General features: G+C 42.1%; 1 protein-coding gene across 9 annotated transcripts in view; it reads left to right on the plus strand.

The window, feature by feature from the left end:
- The window catches only part of CSPP1 (centrosome and spindle pole associated protein 1), a 161,200-nt gene that overhangs the window by 89,294 nt on the left and 54,810 nt on the right, over positions 1–17,096 (plus strand). For all 9 annotated transcript variants that reach the window (XR_005593609.1, XR_005593608.1, XM_039522308.1 and 6 more), the window contains 4 exons: positions 6,943–7,021; positions 7,316–7,436; positions 10,086–10,233; positions 14,924–15,076. Coding sequence is in view for 7 of the 9 variants with exons in the window: in XM_039522308.1 (XP_039378242.1) it covers positions 6,943–7,021; positions 7,316–7,436; positions 10,086–10,233; positions 14,924–15,076 (501 nt within the window). In the remaining 2 variants the exon portion in view is untranslated. The remainder of the gene's footprint in view (positions 1–6,942; positions 7,022–7,315; positions 7,437–10,085; positions 10,234–14,923; positions 15,077–17,096) is intronic.

Raw genomic sequence — 17,096 nt, forward strand, 5'->3', positions numbered from 1 at the left:
CACTGTGAAACCTAACTGCTCATGATTTTGGAGTATTTTTAAGATAGTGATAAATACTGAGCCATTTCTTTATGATAGAATTTTCTTTATGAAAACTTTTCTGCAGGAAATCCTGTTATGTTTGAGGCCAAAGATTATTTTAATTTAAAAAAATTGTAAGCACAGTTTCTTTACATTATGTGGACATTAGAGTGGGCCGATAGCTAAGTTTGAGACTAGCTTACAGTTTGATAGCCATTTATCTAAGTGCTCTAAATTTCACATGCATAATTGGATTGGCTTGAAAACAGCTGTGCCTCACTGAGATGGGAGTGGGGTTAGTGGTCCGAATTTGAGGTTGTGTGAGCAAGGGGCTGCCAAGATACTGCCCCCTTAAAAAAAATATGTTACAGTTCTTATAACTGCTAGACGCATGGGGCTCAAACTCTGGCTCTGATCCTTCTCAATCTGCTGTCACCTGTTTGGGATTGATTTTAGCTATTGTAGAAAACTCCCCCACCTCTTTGAGGAAGTTAGAGTGACGTTGATAAGCCAAAGGAAGTCATTGGTGCAAATGCAGCAGGATGAGGTTTGTTGCATACCAGAGGGTTTGCAGGCATCTTGAGGTTAGAGTAAGTGGGTGACTCAAGCTGACATTGTGTGCTCATAGAACTTCAGCAGTAACCATGTACTGTGAGTTCAAGTCCTGCACGGGGCAGCTTTTTGAAAATGTGTATTATGCACATTAATCGCTCTCTGACTACTTTCTGCAAGTGTTCTTCTGGAAGATGTTCCTGAGAGCAAAGCTTCTGGTTTAAGAGCCAGTATTTCAAAGTCAAAATACTCAGATTTTATTTTAGAACGATTGCCAAAGATAATAGCTTTAATTTAGGCTATATCTATACTAGCACTTTTGTCGGTAAAACTTTTTTCAGTCGGGGTGTGAAAAAAATATACCCCGACCGACATAAGTTACACCGACAGAAGCGCTGGCGTGGACAGCGCTATATCAGCAGGAGAGCATCAGCCACCGACATAGCTACTGCTGCGTGTTGGGAGTGGTCTAATTATGCCGATGGGAGAGCTCTCTCCTGTCGGCATAGAGTGGCTACACGGGACAACTTATAGCAGCGCAGCTCCATCGGTACAGCTGTGCCGCTGTAAGGTCTCTAGTGTAAACATAGCCTCAGTAGAGGGAAGATGGAAGAATCTAATAAGCAGCAGCATTAGAATAACATAATCATGCTGCATGTCTCCTCACCCATTTTTAATACCACTTCTTCTTCGAGTGCTTGTTCATGTGCATTCCAATCAGTTGTGTGCGTGCCATATGCATGACAGCTGGAAGATTTTTTCCCCTAGCAGTATTTGTAGGGTCGGCCTGGGCGCCCCCTGGAGTCGTGCCCTCATGGCGCTCAATATAGTGCCCTGCCAACCCAACCCCCGGTCAGTTCCTTCTTACCGCCTGTGACAGCTAGCTGGCACTCCCCATTGCTCTTGCCTCAGCAAACATATGCTTCACAGTATCATGTGTGTTTATAGTTAGATTCAGTAGTTGTTTAGTTAGTATAGATAGTTTTCTCTCAAGTATCCTTTGGGGTTCCCCAGCTCTGGGTTATGCCTCGGTCCCCGGGCTTTAAGCTGTGCTTAGACTGTGGCAGGTTTATGCCGAGAAGTCACTGCACATTTCGTGCTTGAAGTGTCTTGGGGAGGGTCACTTTAGGGACCGTTGTAAAATCTATAGAGAGTTTCGCCCCAGGACCCTCAAGAAGGCAGCACTTCGGCCTCAGTTGGACTCCAGCGCGACGGCCCCGGCCCCAAGCGTTGCCTTCTTGATTAAAACTATCAGCGATGCCACGAAGACCCTGTGGCAGATCCCATCCTCATTGCTGCCTACCACCAAGAGGTACAAGCGAAGATACTTTGTCCCTTCAAAGGTGTACGAACACCTTTACATGTATCCCCAGACGGACTCCCTGATAGTGGAGGCGGCCACCCAGGGCTACCAGGGGCCCTCTCCCAAGAATTGAGAGGCCAAAAAACTGGACCACTCTGGAGAAAAATTTATTCCACAGGGGGGTTTCAGCTCTGTATCACTAACCCTCAGGCGGTGGTTAGCGGGTACAATTATAATACTTGTGGGGCCCTGCAAAAATTTGCAGAACTCCTCCATATGGATTCTTGTGCGGAGTTTTCTGCGCTAGTAGAAGAGGGTATATTAATTTCCCGTGCATCCCTGCAGGTGGCCCTGGATGCAGTGGATGCGACATCTCGCACCATGGCTATCAGGGTGGCCATGAGGAGAAGTTCCTGGCTGCAGGTCTCTGGTCTGCCTTATGAGGTACAGTAGACAATCCAGGACCTCCCCTTTGAGGGTCAGTCTTTGTTTTCCGAGAAGACTGACTCTCGTCTGCACAGCCTCAAGGACTCTTGAGCCACCTTGAAGTCCCTTGGCCTCCACACCGCTGCCACCCAACGGAGGCACTTTAGACCCCAGCCCTCTCCGAGGAATTATCAAGCTCAGAGTATGTAGGATGGGTCGCGCAGGAGAAATAGGAACTCAAGGAAGAGACCTCATCCCTCCTCTGGCCAGGGTTCTGGCCAGTCTAAACTCTCCTCAGGCCCAAAACCAGCCTTTTGAAGGTACACCCAGAGGCAATGCATCTGTGCAAAGACTGAATCCATCCTGCTTTACCTTTTTGTCCCGTCTTCGTCCCTTTCTGCCATGCGTGGGACCGTATTATGTTGGACCGCTGGGTGCTCTGCACAATAGAGAGTGGATGTTCACTCCAATTCTCTGCCCTCCTTCCCTTCCACTCCCCTTCCCCGTCCCTCTTCAGGGACCCTTCTCATGAGCAACAGGAGGTGCAATCGCTCCTTTCACTGGGGGGCAGTGGAAGAGGTTCTTCAAGAGCAGAAGGGCAAGGGCTTCTATTCCCGGTATTTTCTAATACCGAAAGCCAAAGGCAGGTTCAGGCCCATCCTAGACCTCCAAGAGCTCAACAAGTTCATGAAGAAACTCAAGTTCTGCATGGTCTCCTTGGCCTCCATCATCCCTTCCTTGGATCCAGGGGACTGGTATGCCGTCCTCGACTTGAAGAACACGTACTTTCATATAGCAATCACACCATCCCACAGAAAATACCTCAGATTTGTGGTGCACAACAATCACTTCCAGTTCACAGTCCTTCCGTTCGGCCTGTCAGCGGCACCTCGAGTATTTACCATGCATGGCAGTTGTGGCTGCGTTTCTGCGCAGGCACCGTGTGCAGGTGTTTCTGTACCACGACGACTGGCTGATCATGGGCTGCTCCAGGGCTCAAATAGAGGCGCAAGTTGGATTCATCATTGCAACATTTGACAAACTGGACCTTCCCCTGAACACAGGGAAGTCAACTCCGTCCCCTGCTCAGATGATAGAGTTCATAGGGGCAGTGCTGGACTCGACCCAGGCCAGGGTGTACCTACCGGAATTGAGGTTCCAGGCCCTGGGCAACATCATTTAGAGTCTCAGGCAGTTCCCCACCACCACAGCAAGGAATTGCCTCTAACTCCTGGGACACATGGCCTCTTGTATCTATGTGGTGCAACATGCCAGGCTCATACTCCGGCCGCTCCAGTCATGGCTTGCCTTAGTGTATTGGCCAGTCGGGGCAGTTTGGACAGGCTCGTGACTTTGCCTCTCCTGGTCCTCGACTCCCTTCTCTGGTGGCTCAATCCATAGCTAGTGTGCACAGGGGTCCCCTTTGTCAGCCCCCACCCGACACTCTCGTTGGTTACGGACGCATCGGACTTGGGCTGAGGGGTGCACCTCAGAGACCTCAGGACACAAGGCCTCTGGTTCCAGGTGGAGCTCGATCTCCACATCAATATCAGAGAGCTGAGAGTACGCCTGGCATGTCAGACTTTCTGAGCCCACTTCAGTGGGAGATGTGTATCAGTGATGACAGACAATACCATGGCGATTATTCTATATCAACAAATGGGGGCGGGAAGGGTGTGCCAGGAAGCTCTCATGCTGTGGGACTTCTGTGTTGTGCAGTCAATACACCTTCAAGCATCATACCTCCCTGGGGTACAGAAGGAGTTAGTGGACTCTCTCAGCAGGTCGTTCCACGGCCACAATTGATCCCTACGTCGCAAACTCCATTTTCCATCAGTGGGGCTTTCCCCAGGTACACCTCTTTGCCACACGGCATAACAGGAAGTGTCAGCAGTTCTGCTCTTTCCTGAATCACAGCCATAGCAGACGTGTTCCTCCTTCCCTGGGGAGGCCATCTCCTATACGTGTTCCTGCCAACCCTTCTCATTCACAAGGTGCTCCTCAAGATACAGAGGGATCGAGCAGTGGTAATATTGATAGCCCCAGCCTGGCTCCGCCAACACTGGTATTTGTTGCTCTTGGACATGTCTGTGGAAGCCCCAGTCACTTTGCTACTCTTCCCGTACTTGATGACTCATGATCACGGCCATCTCCAGCACCCAAACCTTGAGACGTTACACCTCACGGCATGGAAGCTCCGTGGTTATACCCAGTGGAGCTTTCCTGCTCGGACCAGGTTAGACAAGTCTTCCTTGGCAGTAGGAAACCCTCCACCAGGGCTACCTACCTTGCCAAGTGGAAGAGATTCTCAATCTGGTTGGCACAGCATTGTTCGTCCCTGACGCTCACCTCTATTCCACTCATATTGGACAACCTTCTCCATGTCAAACAGCAGGGACTGTCCATGTCATCAATAAGGGTTCACTTGGCCGCCATCTCTGCTTCCATCCAGACACAGAGGACTGGTCGGTCTTTGCCAACCCTATAGTCAGCCGTTTCCTTAAAGGTTTTGACAGGCTATATCCGCAAGTTCGACAGCCGGTTCTGGCCTGGAACCTCAACGTGGTCCTTTACAGACTCATGGGACCACCGTTTGAACCACTAGCGACGTGCTTCCTGCTCTACCTCTCGTACAAGGTGGCGTTTCTGGTAGTGATAACCTCAGCCAGGACGGTGTCTGAGCTCAAGGCCCTAACGTCAGAGTCTCCTTACATGGTGTTCTATAAGGACAAGGTTCAACTGAGGCCCCACCCGACTTTCCTCCTGAAGGTTGTCTCCCTTTTCCACATGAACCAGAACATCCTCCTCCCAGTGTTCTATCCTAAGCCACACTCAAGCGGCAGGGAGCAGAGGCTTCACTTGTTGGATGTCTGCAGAGAGTTAGCCTTTTACATCGAGAGAACAAGGCTGTTCTGAAAGTCTGTGCAACTTTTCATGGCTGTGGCAGACAGAATGAAAGGTCTTCCAGTCTTTTCTCAACTAATTTTGTTGTGGATCACGTCCTGCATCTGAGAGTGTTACAAACTGGCAGAGGTGCCTGCCCCTCAGCTCACTGAGCACTCCACCGGGGTGCAGGCTTCTTCAGCAGCGTTCCTGGTGTAGGTTTCCACCCAGGAAATATGCGGAGTGGCGACGTGGTCCTCCATACATACTTTCACTGTGCATTATGCGATTACCCAGCAGGCCAGAGACGATGCAGCTTTTGGTAGAGCGGTACTCCAGTCAGTGGACAACTCTGACCCCACCTCTGTAACTCAGGCTTGGGAGTCACTTGATTAGAATTGACATGAACAAGCACTCAAAGAAGAAAAAAGGGTTACTCATCGTCTCGTAACTATTGTTCTTCGAGATGTGTTTTTCATGTCCATTCCAATACTCACCCTCCTGCCCTGCTGTCGGAGTAGCCGGCAAGAAGAAACTGAAGGGAGGGTCGGGTCGGCAGGGCACAATATTGAGTGCCATGGGGGTGCGCCCAGGCTAACCCTACGGATATTGCATGGGGAAAAATCTTCTGGCTGTCCTGCACGTGGCGCGCGCACACCTGATTGGAATGGACATGAACACCACATCTTGAAGAAAAACAGTTACAAGAAGGTGAGTAACGTTTTTTTCTTCCAAAAACAGTGAAAATTCACTTTCCATAAATTTTAGTGCAGTGTCTGGTACCCTTCTAGAATGCTGAATGCATATATGCTTAAATCTCTGAAAAACAGAAATCAAAGGGTTAAGATGCACATTAGCCCCACACCACAACCTTTACTATGCCTTCTTTCAACCTCCTCCAGCAGACATCACAGTTCTCTATCCTTGCAGGTGATATGAACCGCTGAAGAAACACAGCACTGGAGGATAGTAGGAAAAACTGTCAGACCATGTCCTTGTTGTATTTAGGGCAGACTTAATGAACAGCAGTTGGCTACATCTGGCTTATACTTGACCACTTCTGCTTTGCACAAACCACCCTAGAGTTTCCAGATGTTAACACCCCTTGATCCTTGTTCTGAGGACTCCCTCTGGAATGTTGCCTGCACTTATCTCTGCCCTGAAGTACACTGTCATGTATGCTCCTAGGCTGCTACAAATCCTCTCCCAATAATAGAGTATTACGCTTCTCTCCTCGTCCAGCTCTGTAACAGCACAGAAACAAGGGGTCCATGGTCCCTTTCAGTGCACATGCACCTCTTGTATCGCAGTATAGGCTCTGGCAAATTGCTGCAGGTAATCGTGGCACCAGTCAACACAGCTGTCTCCAACAGCGTGAGGGGCAGTTGGAGTGCATGCAGACAAATGAGGGAATTCAGTGTTGTGGTACAACACATAACATAAGATGGCACATTTACTTATTCCTCATGTCTGCTTATTACAAGGCTGACCTGTCTGAAACATACTAACAGTACATCCCCAGTGACTTTTGCGAGCTCTAGGGAACATAGTTAAAATTACAGGTCTGGACAGGATGGTAACTCTGGATTTCATGGTTTTCAGAGGTTTAAGTATTAGGTTCATTTGACTTTCTGGAAAGGGTGCTCAACCTTAATTGTGCATTTAGTTTTTGGGCAGTCAATTATATTTTCATCTAGATAATGGAAATGTGTGTCCATGTCCATGCTAGATTGAAATGACTGTCTTTTACTGTTTAGATGGCACAGGAATGATGGGAATGCAGCCTGCACCTAATATTGAGGATTTTCCAGGGAAAGTACCAGCAGATCAGGCTGTGTAAGTATTAGCTATGTTCATTTAGTATTATTTTAAGTTCTGGTGTATTTGCTAACAGGGATACATCTTTGAAGCAAGAGTATTAAAATAAATTCTTCAAACTTCTGGTCACGAGTTTCTGAAGTATAATTTAGTATATGAATTCATAAATGGATACTGAAAATAACAGAGAGAGGCTGTGAAAAAAAGAAAAAAATTCTCAAGTTTCACTTTTGTGTTTCAAGCAGGAATTACATTTTTTTTTTTTGCATTAAGCTGTATTAATTTTCTTTGTATCTGTTTTTTTAAATTCAGAAGTAACATTGGACAGAGAAACACAGGTGATCGACCCAGAGGTCTAGGGATATTTCCTGATGAAAAACCAAAGCCCTTTAAAGAGTCAACTTTATCTTATCAAGAAGAATTGCAACAGCAGGTATTAAAAAGTTTGTTTTTTTACCAGCTAGGTATGCAAATTGAGATCTGAAAGTAAAACTGTGTTCATTCTTGTTCATCCACTGTCACCAATAATAAACATTTTGTAGTTTGAGCTTAGCTTACAGTTCAGTTGATAATGTATTTTGTGGAATAGAATTCAGCCTACTCTCCCTTAGAAATGTGGGTTCTGTGGTGCTTGGTAAAACATTGCTACTAAAATTGAACAGATATGAGTCTGAATACAAGCAGGAACAGGTGGCTTTGCCACTTCCATATAGAAATATTCCTGACCATAACCATGCTTTAATACTTCATTGCAAACTTTCAGGGACAGTAGTAAAGAGGAGATCAAATATAAATGTGCCCAGAAATGTGGTGGTTATACTGTTGGTGTACTATTAAAAAGCCACATGTAACAGCAGTGTAGTCAAATCTGCCTTTATACCAACACTGCAGAAAAAAAATATATGTTCTTACTTTCTTTCTCGACTAAGTCTAATGTGTATTCTAGATCAGTCAGACTTCACCAAAGCACAGCATCCCGTTTGGTCTAAAAGACACTTAATTACCACCAGTGACCTTTACCAACCCTTTTCTTCTTTTGCATTTTGAAAGTTTTCTTCTTCCACCATCTCTAGTTCATAACATACTTCTAACCATCAAAAACTTGTGGTGAGGGATTGTAATATAAGTTCTTCTGATTGGAAAAAAATACAACATCTTCACTTTTAAACAATGAAGAAATTAAAGAAGAAATGGGGGAGGAAGGAAAAATCTCCCTTTTTGATGATCTATATGAAAAAGGTATTGAAGCAAACAGAGACGACAACTGTTTAGCTCCTTTCATCCTCCCCAAAGCCTTTCACAGATTGTATACCAATTGCAGCACTGAAATGCAGCCATCTCTGAGGTGAAAGATTGAGGCCAAAAAGTACACAGGATTATTATTATTATTATTTATTATTCAGTCACTGAGAGAACCTGGCACGATAAAGACAAATGAAAAAGATACTGTCACTATCTTTGAAGGGCTTGCAATCTAAGTAAGAATATGACTGTCAAGGGGAGGGAAAAGAGTATAACAGTTACAGCAATGAGAGCCCGTGGTAATTTGGGTTTGTTGCACATATCTTGGTGGTTAAAAACGTTATCATCAATAGCTATGGTTTTAAAGAACTAGAGCTGTATTAGTAGTTCCTTGATTGGAAGGGGGGGCACATGAAAGAAGGTAAGTAGGGGAGACATGAAATGAATGTGAATATATAAGCAAAATAAAGGTCAAGGGAGAAAAGGAAGGAAGGTTGTAAAAGGATGGAGAGAGCGAGCATGTGGAAGGCAGAGAAGGGTAAAGAAGGGCAATAAAAAGGGGTTGTGTAGTGTAACAGAGATAGAAAAGAGAAAAACTACAGAAAAGTCTACTTGTGGTGTTGTCAGGAAGCTGAGACTATGAAGGCTCTTCTCCTCATGCCCAGCTTGTGCTTGTCAAAGACAAAGTCCTTTTATTAAACTGCTTTCAGAGGGGAGCTGGAATTTTGGCTTTGTTAAGAAAAATCTATGAAGAACACATTGACAGCATCCATTTAATGATAAATCTGGGATTTGAAGCAGTTTCAGATACTGCACTTGTCCTTGGTTTTTTTTGGTAATATTTATTGTTTCACAATCACATGATCATATTATTTAAAAATGTTTTCTCCCTCATTGCTGTATGAAAGACCCATGCAAAGAGATGAAACTGACCCTCTTATCTGATTAAAGGAGAAACAGCAAGACTGGTACTGTCAAATGAACAGACTAAAAATAGAGAAAATATATTTTTTTTAATCTTTCAACTACAGCAGTATTAGGAATAATGTGTAAACATAGTAGGTAAATACATTTGGACAGAAGTGTGGTTTTTAAGTTGATGTCTTTTTGATCTTTCAAAAATCTGTTGCACACATTTTGCGTAGGTTAGTTTAATAAGTTCTATCCTGCTGTCTGTGGAGGGAAAGAGAACTGAAGCAAAGGTGATATAGAAGTGAGGCATCAGCAAACATATCACCCCATGACTGCACTACATTACAAATGGTAGAGCTGTGTAACATTTTATTGGGATTTTTATTTCTATCTGTCCACTAGTAAAACCGAATTGCTAAATTGTCATCAGTTCAACCATACAAAGTTCTGAGGGACCCAGAAAACTTTTCAAAACATCTAAAATAATGTTTAGGGTTCCAAAAAAAATCTATGATAAGGTCTGATAAACTAGGTCTTTCCAGGGGTTAGAAGCAAATATTGGCAATCTCTTATTTTTAGTGGCATGGTTTCCATTTCTATTCCTATAGGATCACAAAATTGTGATCCTTTAATCTGTGATTGGTATGAGACAGGAGTAATGGCTGTTCCTAGACTTGGATGTTTTGTTGTGTGTGTGTCCCTGTGTTATCTATATGTGTGAGTGTGCCTTATGGCAAAGGTGTTTGGTAAAACTGTATGCAGTATCTGGTTTGGAGACATTGGCTATGAAGTTTTTGTCACTAATTTGATGTGGATACCTAAGAATACAAAGGAAAACAATAGCACTCAGCTTGCTCTGAGTTCTTTACTTCCAAATATATTTATTTTTATTAGAAGTTTGTGTAACTGATTGTTATCCTTTCTTTAGATAAGAGAAAGAGAAGAACAACGCAGACGAGAGAGAGAGGAAAAGAAACTATATGAAGCCAAGTTAGAAGCTGAAATGAGAAATTACAATCCTTGGGGAAAAGGAGGTGGTGGGGCTCCTCTGAGAGATACAAAAGGAAATCTAATAAGTATGTTTGAAAATGTTGGTCTTCTCTTTAAGACATCTATTGTTTTCTTCTCTTTAAGTTATTAGCTTTATTCCGACAAACATTGTTGTTCTTTGTATCACATCATTGGTGTATATGGCACTTTACAGGAAAGGAAGAACACTTGGCCAGTGCCCTTAGAAGCGTGCAATCCTAGGAATCAGATCCTGTTTGCCTTATTTAAGGGAATGGTTTCATTGGCTTCAATGGAACTATTTTCCCGAGTAAGAAGAGCAGGACTTAAGTTGTCCATCTGTTTGGGATTAACAAGAAATGACAGCAGACAAGGGGGGTATTGCTTGTGTATGAATTATGCTGATTACTTAAGAATTCCCAGTTAACTCTGAGGTTTGCTAAGTTCTTGACCCAAGATCAGACCTACTGTTCTTAAAATTAAAGTTTAGTTGGGAACCCTGATGTGCACTGTTGCAACACACACACTTTCTGAATTTGCCATAGTTTTATTAACAGAATTAGAAAAGTTACAAACATTCCAACCCAGCAAGGTAGGTAGAGATACTACAGAACATGCGTCTGAGGATCTATATGCTCTCACTATCCCTTGCAAAAGGACCAAAAGTGTTAATTATCCTCACCACCATCACTACCACCAGTGGTCATCATCCTGGCATCTCCCAAGAGTTACATCTCCCAAGGCACACAGGCTGGGATACGACTTTTATAATGTGTTATGCTGACACCACTATACCTAATGCATATTCCATAGGGGTTTCTCCCCTTTTCCTTATTTGTATTTCCTCACCCTACTAACGTTGGGGTGCCCTTCTCCCACAGATTAGTAATCTGTTTACCTCAAGTTTATTAGCATATAAATCAGTTAGTTACCATGGCATTCTTGTGGTCAGACATCTGCTGATGTTCCTAATTTAAATTATCCCAAGCTGATATAAGATAGCATCTTGTGATTACCTGGTGGCAGTTTAGTCATTACAGCCTTCTGTCTTGTGATATCTTATGATCTAGGGTTACTCCTTGTTAGCTGCTTATGCTAAGGCTTTTGGGCCTTATGCTTTATTTGCTAAACTATTGTTTTACAGGCCTTGTAAATTCATTATATTACTGCCTTAATTTATACCCATGCCTTACCTAGCAAATACCTATAACTATAAGCTACAGGGTCAAGAAAAGGCAACAGAAAACAAAGTGGAAAGGATTGCTAGATGAAAAGATTTCCAGTACATTAGACCTTGTAATACCTATTTGTGTGTGTTTGGTGTGATGTACTTTCATTTTAAATGTTTCCATAGGAGCAGTACATTACAACAATATCACTTCTAATCATGGACCCTCTACTTGAGACAAATAGACTAAGAACAAATCTGAATGAGTCCATAAAGGGAAGTGGAATATTATTTGAGCCTGCCCACTGTGACAGCCTTGTAAATTGTCATATAAAGACAGTCAGATACTAATAATACTCAGCATTTATTTATTCTTTGTGTTTTGCAAAGTACTGAGTACTTAATCATCACAGTACCTTTGTAAGAAAGAGATGGAGATAGACAAACAGGGAAACTGCAACACAGGGAAATAATTTATCCAAGGCCGCAAAACAAGTCAGTGGCAGATTTGGGATTAAATTTCGAGTTCCTGGGTCCCTATCCTGAGCTCCGTCCCCCAGATCAGGCTAGCTCAGAGTGGCTGGGAAAGACACAAGTTACATTGTTTACCACGAGCTCCTGAACAATAGTTTCTGTATTTAAAAAAAACAACCATTAGAGGAAAAAAAAAAGTTTGTTTGACTTTCAGCAGTCCCAGTCAGATCTGTTCAACTTAAAATAAAATGCAGTAAGGTCAAATTCATTCCAATACAGAAAGTCTCCTATACTATTTGCTATTTGAGCCAAATATTCTATCTTCCTCCCACAAGACTGCAGAGCAGCTGTGGAGCCCCTTCGTAGAGGTTGCTTTATCTCAATGGGTGAAGTAGCCTTTGTGGGCTCGTATATGGTCCTCTCTGTGAGGAGAGATTGGAAGATCTGCATAGAAGAATACCAGCCGGGATTTCACCCCTCTTATTGACTTACCTACACACCATTCCTTCCTGCCCTCAGTGCATTATTGTGCAGGAATCTCTTACCTAGCTGGCCCTGCAGCCATGGAGAAGAGGGGTGGATTTGTCTGTACAGACTTAAGTGATCCATAAGGCTTTATGTGGGCCTTCTGTGGGTAAATTTTGCTGTAACAAGCACTTTTTCTCAAAGAAGCCTAATTTCAACAATGTATTTTCATGTTTCTTCACTGCTTGGTCATTTAACCAAGGGGATAATAACCTGAGTTGCACTGTTAGCATTATGTCTAGGTGTTCTTATAATGTGTACAAACTCAAAGGTATAGGGGTTTTGTATTTTTTTTTTCTTGATGCACTGAATGCCACTCATGAGTCTTCAAAATAAGTGAATGTTTGATGATTACCCTCAGGAAGGGAAAGTCGGTTCTTCTAATATAAGTAAACCTCCTATTCACATTAATATACAAGTCAATTCCCTCTGTTATTTCAAGGGTTTGGGATATGTATGTAATATTGAGAAATGCCCAATGCAAAGCACAACATGGTAAAGGAAAATTAATAGTTATGGCTCACAGCATGTTATCATGCTTAATCTAAATTAGTACTTTTATAGTGCTCAGAATTTCAATTTGCAGTTCTTGTTTCTCTGTGCAAAAGGATATTGACCTTGCTGTCTGATTTAGGTTGAATCGTAGTCTGTTTGACTCTAATTCTTCTTGCATTTGAAGTGAATGCCCAACAAAAAAAGATGGAAGAATTTCTGAAGTCGGTGGGCATTTCATTATTATATCAAAACTTCAATATAACATTGAATTAGAGTACTTGATGACATCAATATAAAATACTGCTGAATTCAGGACCAACGCAGTTTGTTTGGAAATTAAGGCTAGCCAACATTTTCAACACTGTGTGCCTAAAATATAGATTTAGGAACCTAAGTTTTAGGTTCCCAATTTCAAAATTTTTGGTCATATCCACAGCTTTGTGTGAAATGACATGGCATACCATGTCATATGGAAATATGAGTTATTACTCCCATATATATGAATTACTTTCTATTGTGCATCATGTTCCTTTTTCATCCCAGTGAAAATATCTGTTGACTGGGTTTGTGTACTGTGTTTATAGTAATTTCTAAGTAGTTGCTTCTAAGAGAGGAATATAATTTAAAATTCTGGGAATATCCAGCTTTAAGTATCCAGACAGATTAAAAATGGTCAGTAACAACAAATGCAGCTGCCCTTAAAACTGGTTTTAGTTTAGCTATTACTCTTTTCCGGGTATATGATAGTATAACAATTCCTCATTTGTGGCATTCTCATAGCACGTGACAGGTTTCCATTTATCTTGGCAATTTCTCCTTTTTGCCTTGTAAATATTTTGAAAACCTATTAATTTTTAAAAATGTTATTGGAGAGAATCATGAATTCATAGGTTGGTAGGCTGCTTTGCGGGGTCCTTATATACCTACAGATTATATTATATTTTTAATATCTCAAATTAATTTCAAATGTATTCCTTACAGAATTGCTAAAAAATTTATCTTAATCTGGTTAGGTGCGGAAATAATCCGTTATCTGGCAAAGGAAAACCTAAATTAAATCTTGCACTGTTAGATAAAAATGGCAAATGTTATTAACTAGTTCTACTAGAACTTCGCTCTTTGAACTATAGCACGATAATCTCTCACTTTGAGATTTTCTGCTCTCATTTGCAGCAAGGGGACTCAAACTGATATTTGAATTAGTAGCTCTGTAGTGCTACTATACTAAGATTAGTAGAGCCTTTTGCTAGTAATTCTTCATATTGGCAAGATTTGAGCCAAAAATATTAACAGTGGACAAGATTTGTAAAAGTGATTGATGATTTTGGGTGCCTCAGTTTTTGTGTGACAACTTACGGGGCCAGTTTTCAGAGGGTAGGGGCATCGCACTTTCTGAAAATCAGGACTCTTTAAAGTGTGTCATATTGGGCACCCCATAATCGTCACTTATGAAAAATTATCAAGTGTCTTTGTAGTAATGAATATAGCGCCTGTAAATTATGTTGAAAAATCTGTAAAAATAATCACTAGATGATAAGTTTCAGTCCTGGTATAACTTTGAGGATACCACATATTGTGAATGTATGTTTACATATCACAAAGCAGTAGCTGGATTATTAAAGAAGGTGAGAAGAACCAATTCACATGAAATGATGCACAACATTCAACATTCTTGAGAGAAATGAAATAAGCAGTATAGATACTCACTAATGTTAAATCAAAGTATTTTACAACCTTTTTAACAGAGGAGGATTTTGGAAACAAACACAGTCACGACACAGTGTATCAACTGTGTCATGCTTCAAGCTTTTTACCCTTGCTTTTTGCGTTGTTTTCTGCTTTTTGCTGTGAAGGGTCATTGCTGACAAAAACTTTCTGAGTAAAAAGTCATTGGTAATTTATTTCCTTGTTCAGTAAGTTCCAGGTGACCACTTTTCTCATTAGTAACTCACATCATTGTTTTTTTATTTACTCTTTTGTTCCCATAGTTGGTGTGTCCTGAAAGTAGACCTGGTGAAATATTTCTAATTTTTGAAAATACACGTGCCTCTTGTGGGAATAAAATATTATAAATAGCTGTTTCCCCTCTCCTTTAGCTGACTTGAACATGATGCACAAGCAAAATGAAGATGCGTATCATAACCCAGAGGCAAGACACTATCAAGATAAAAGGTCTATTTTATCGGTTGACCAAAGTTTGGCCTCCCCAAGACCTGAGAACACAGAAGCATCTACAAATAAAACAGCAGGTTTTTAATAATACTATGTTATCAGTTATAAACATTAATAGGTTTTGATGGTCAAAATTCTTAAGCTCTTGTACCTCTCTCTTTTTCTGTCACCTCATAAAACTGTCAGTCATGCCTGCTGTGTGAGGCACACTCCCACCTCTTTCCCAATAGTCTTCTTGCCTTGTTGTTGGAAGCAGTAGTGGGCTAGCGGTGGCCCTTCCCCTCTGGGTCAGTGGCAGGCCGCTCCGCCTCACTACGTCATGGGGCGTTGCTCATGGTTGGGGAATCAGCTGAGTCACTCTCGGCTTGTAGGTCTGGTCTGCAGTCCAGGTAGAGCGATAGGCAGTCAGGGTCCCTAGCCTGCAATCAGGGCAGTGAAGGATTGGTGGCTCGGACCTATGCTCAGGGCTGAGCTGCAAGCCAACAGTTCAGAGGCCAGGCCCTTAAGGTGGGTAACAAGTTCTCTGGGCTCAGGCCGGAGTAGAGCACCTAAACACAGTCTTCAGGGGCTCAGGCAGGGTTAGGGCGCCCAAACACAGTCTTTGGGGGCTCACGCAGGGTTACAGCCCCCAAACGCAGTCTTTGGGGGCTCGTGCAGGGTTGGGTGCCGAAACACAGTCTAGGGGGGGCTCAGGTAACAAAACCTGTCCTGGAGGCTCTAAGACTCTGTGAATTCTACACAGCAATGCAACAGCCCTGCAGCCCAACCCCAGAGAACCTGAGTCGGCTGGCCTGGACCAGCTGGGGGCGTCTAGTTGCTGTGTAGACATACCCTTAAAGACACTGAGCAAATTAGATGTTTGAGACCACAGTGTTGTTGGCTTTTAGTATTCAGTTGCTTCTTGCTATGTGGGATTTCTCTGTAGTTGTTTTTTAGTCAAAGTGATGGGGGCTGAAGTTTTGATGTTCAAGGCAAGGCAGAAGCCTTTTTCATAGGTTATGGAGTAAAGAGAGACATTATGACAAAGAAAAGTTATTTAAAAGTAATAGTTTGTCATAGTCATGTTGTTTGTCCTACCCCACCCCACCATTTGCTGCTCTCTTGTATTCCCTCTTGTATTAATATTTGTTTGGTTTCTTTGAGAGTTGTTTGGGAAATCACTAGACCAACAGAAAAGCCATGAAGCAGAGGCTTATGTTATGGGGATGATTTCCAGTTTTTTGACTTCCACTTTCTGGTAGATTAAAACATAACTATTCTGATTAAGGAATAAGGTCACAGAATGGGGAAAAGGGGATGATGAAAACACAAAAGTTACAGGCCAATAATTTCACTGTCGATTTCAGTTAAATCCCTATCCTGTTAATTTTTAAAAGCATGTTATTAGGGTATTTATTTGAGGAAAAAAATAGATTGAGTATTTTAAAAAAAATCTCCTATTGTGCAAATTCTTGAGAAAACTTTTTTTTTTCCTGGAACCAATAACTTAAAAACATTTTAGCTCAGCGAATTTTGTTTGCTGTGTATGAGATTTGAAAAACTGAGTATTTAGTTTGCCAAATTTCCATCCCAAAGTAAACAATGTTTTTATGATTGTTAAAATGTTAAATAATAATGGCAGACTCTTAATTGTGACAACACTGCTTGGTGTGGTACTTACAGTCAAGCAAGACAATAGAGCCCTAGAGTGAAATTCTCCTGTGCAGAGAGTCTGAATAGTGCTAATGTACCATTTTTGTGGGACTTAAATGGTGTGTACTGTATAGGCTTTAATCTGACTTTCCACACAGGTGAATTTCCCATTGAATGTCATAGAGAAACAGGTATATTCAGTTAAATTGTGAAAAGTATTCTATTGCATATAGGTTCTTATATGGTGCTCACCACTGTTCCTTCATCATCACTGTATTTATGATTCCACAAGAGGAAAACTAAATATGAATTTAACATTATAATGTTTTTGATTTAGAAATTAGACAGGCATAGGTTGTATACAATAGTTTAAGGTTAGATTGTAACAGCAGCCAAAAGGGAATAAATGGGACTTGACTGCACAGGAGCTACACAGATCTTGAATCTGGATGTAGGGTGGAGTGT

This window comes from Mauremys reevesii, linkage group 2 (assembly GCF_016161935.1).
Source record: "Mauremys reevesii isolate NIE-2019 linkage group 2, ASM1616193v1, whole genome shotgun sequence".
In the NCBI taxonomy this organism is placed as follows: Eukaryota; Metazoa; Chordata; order Testudines; family Geoemydidae; genus Mauremys; species Mauremys reevesii.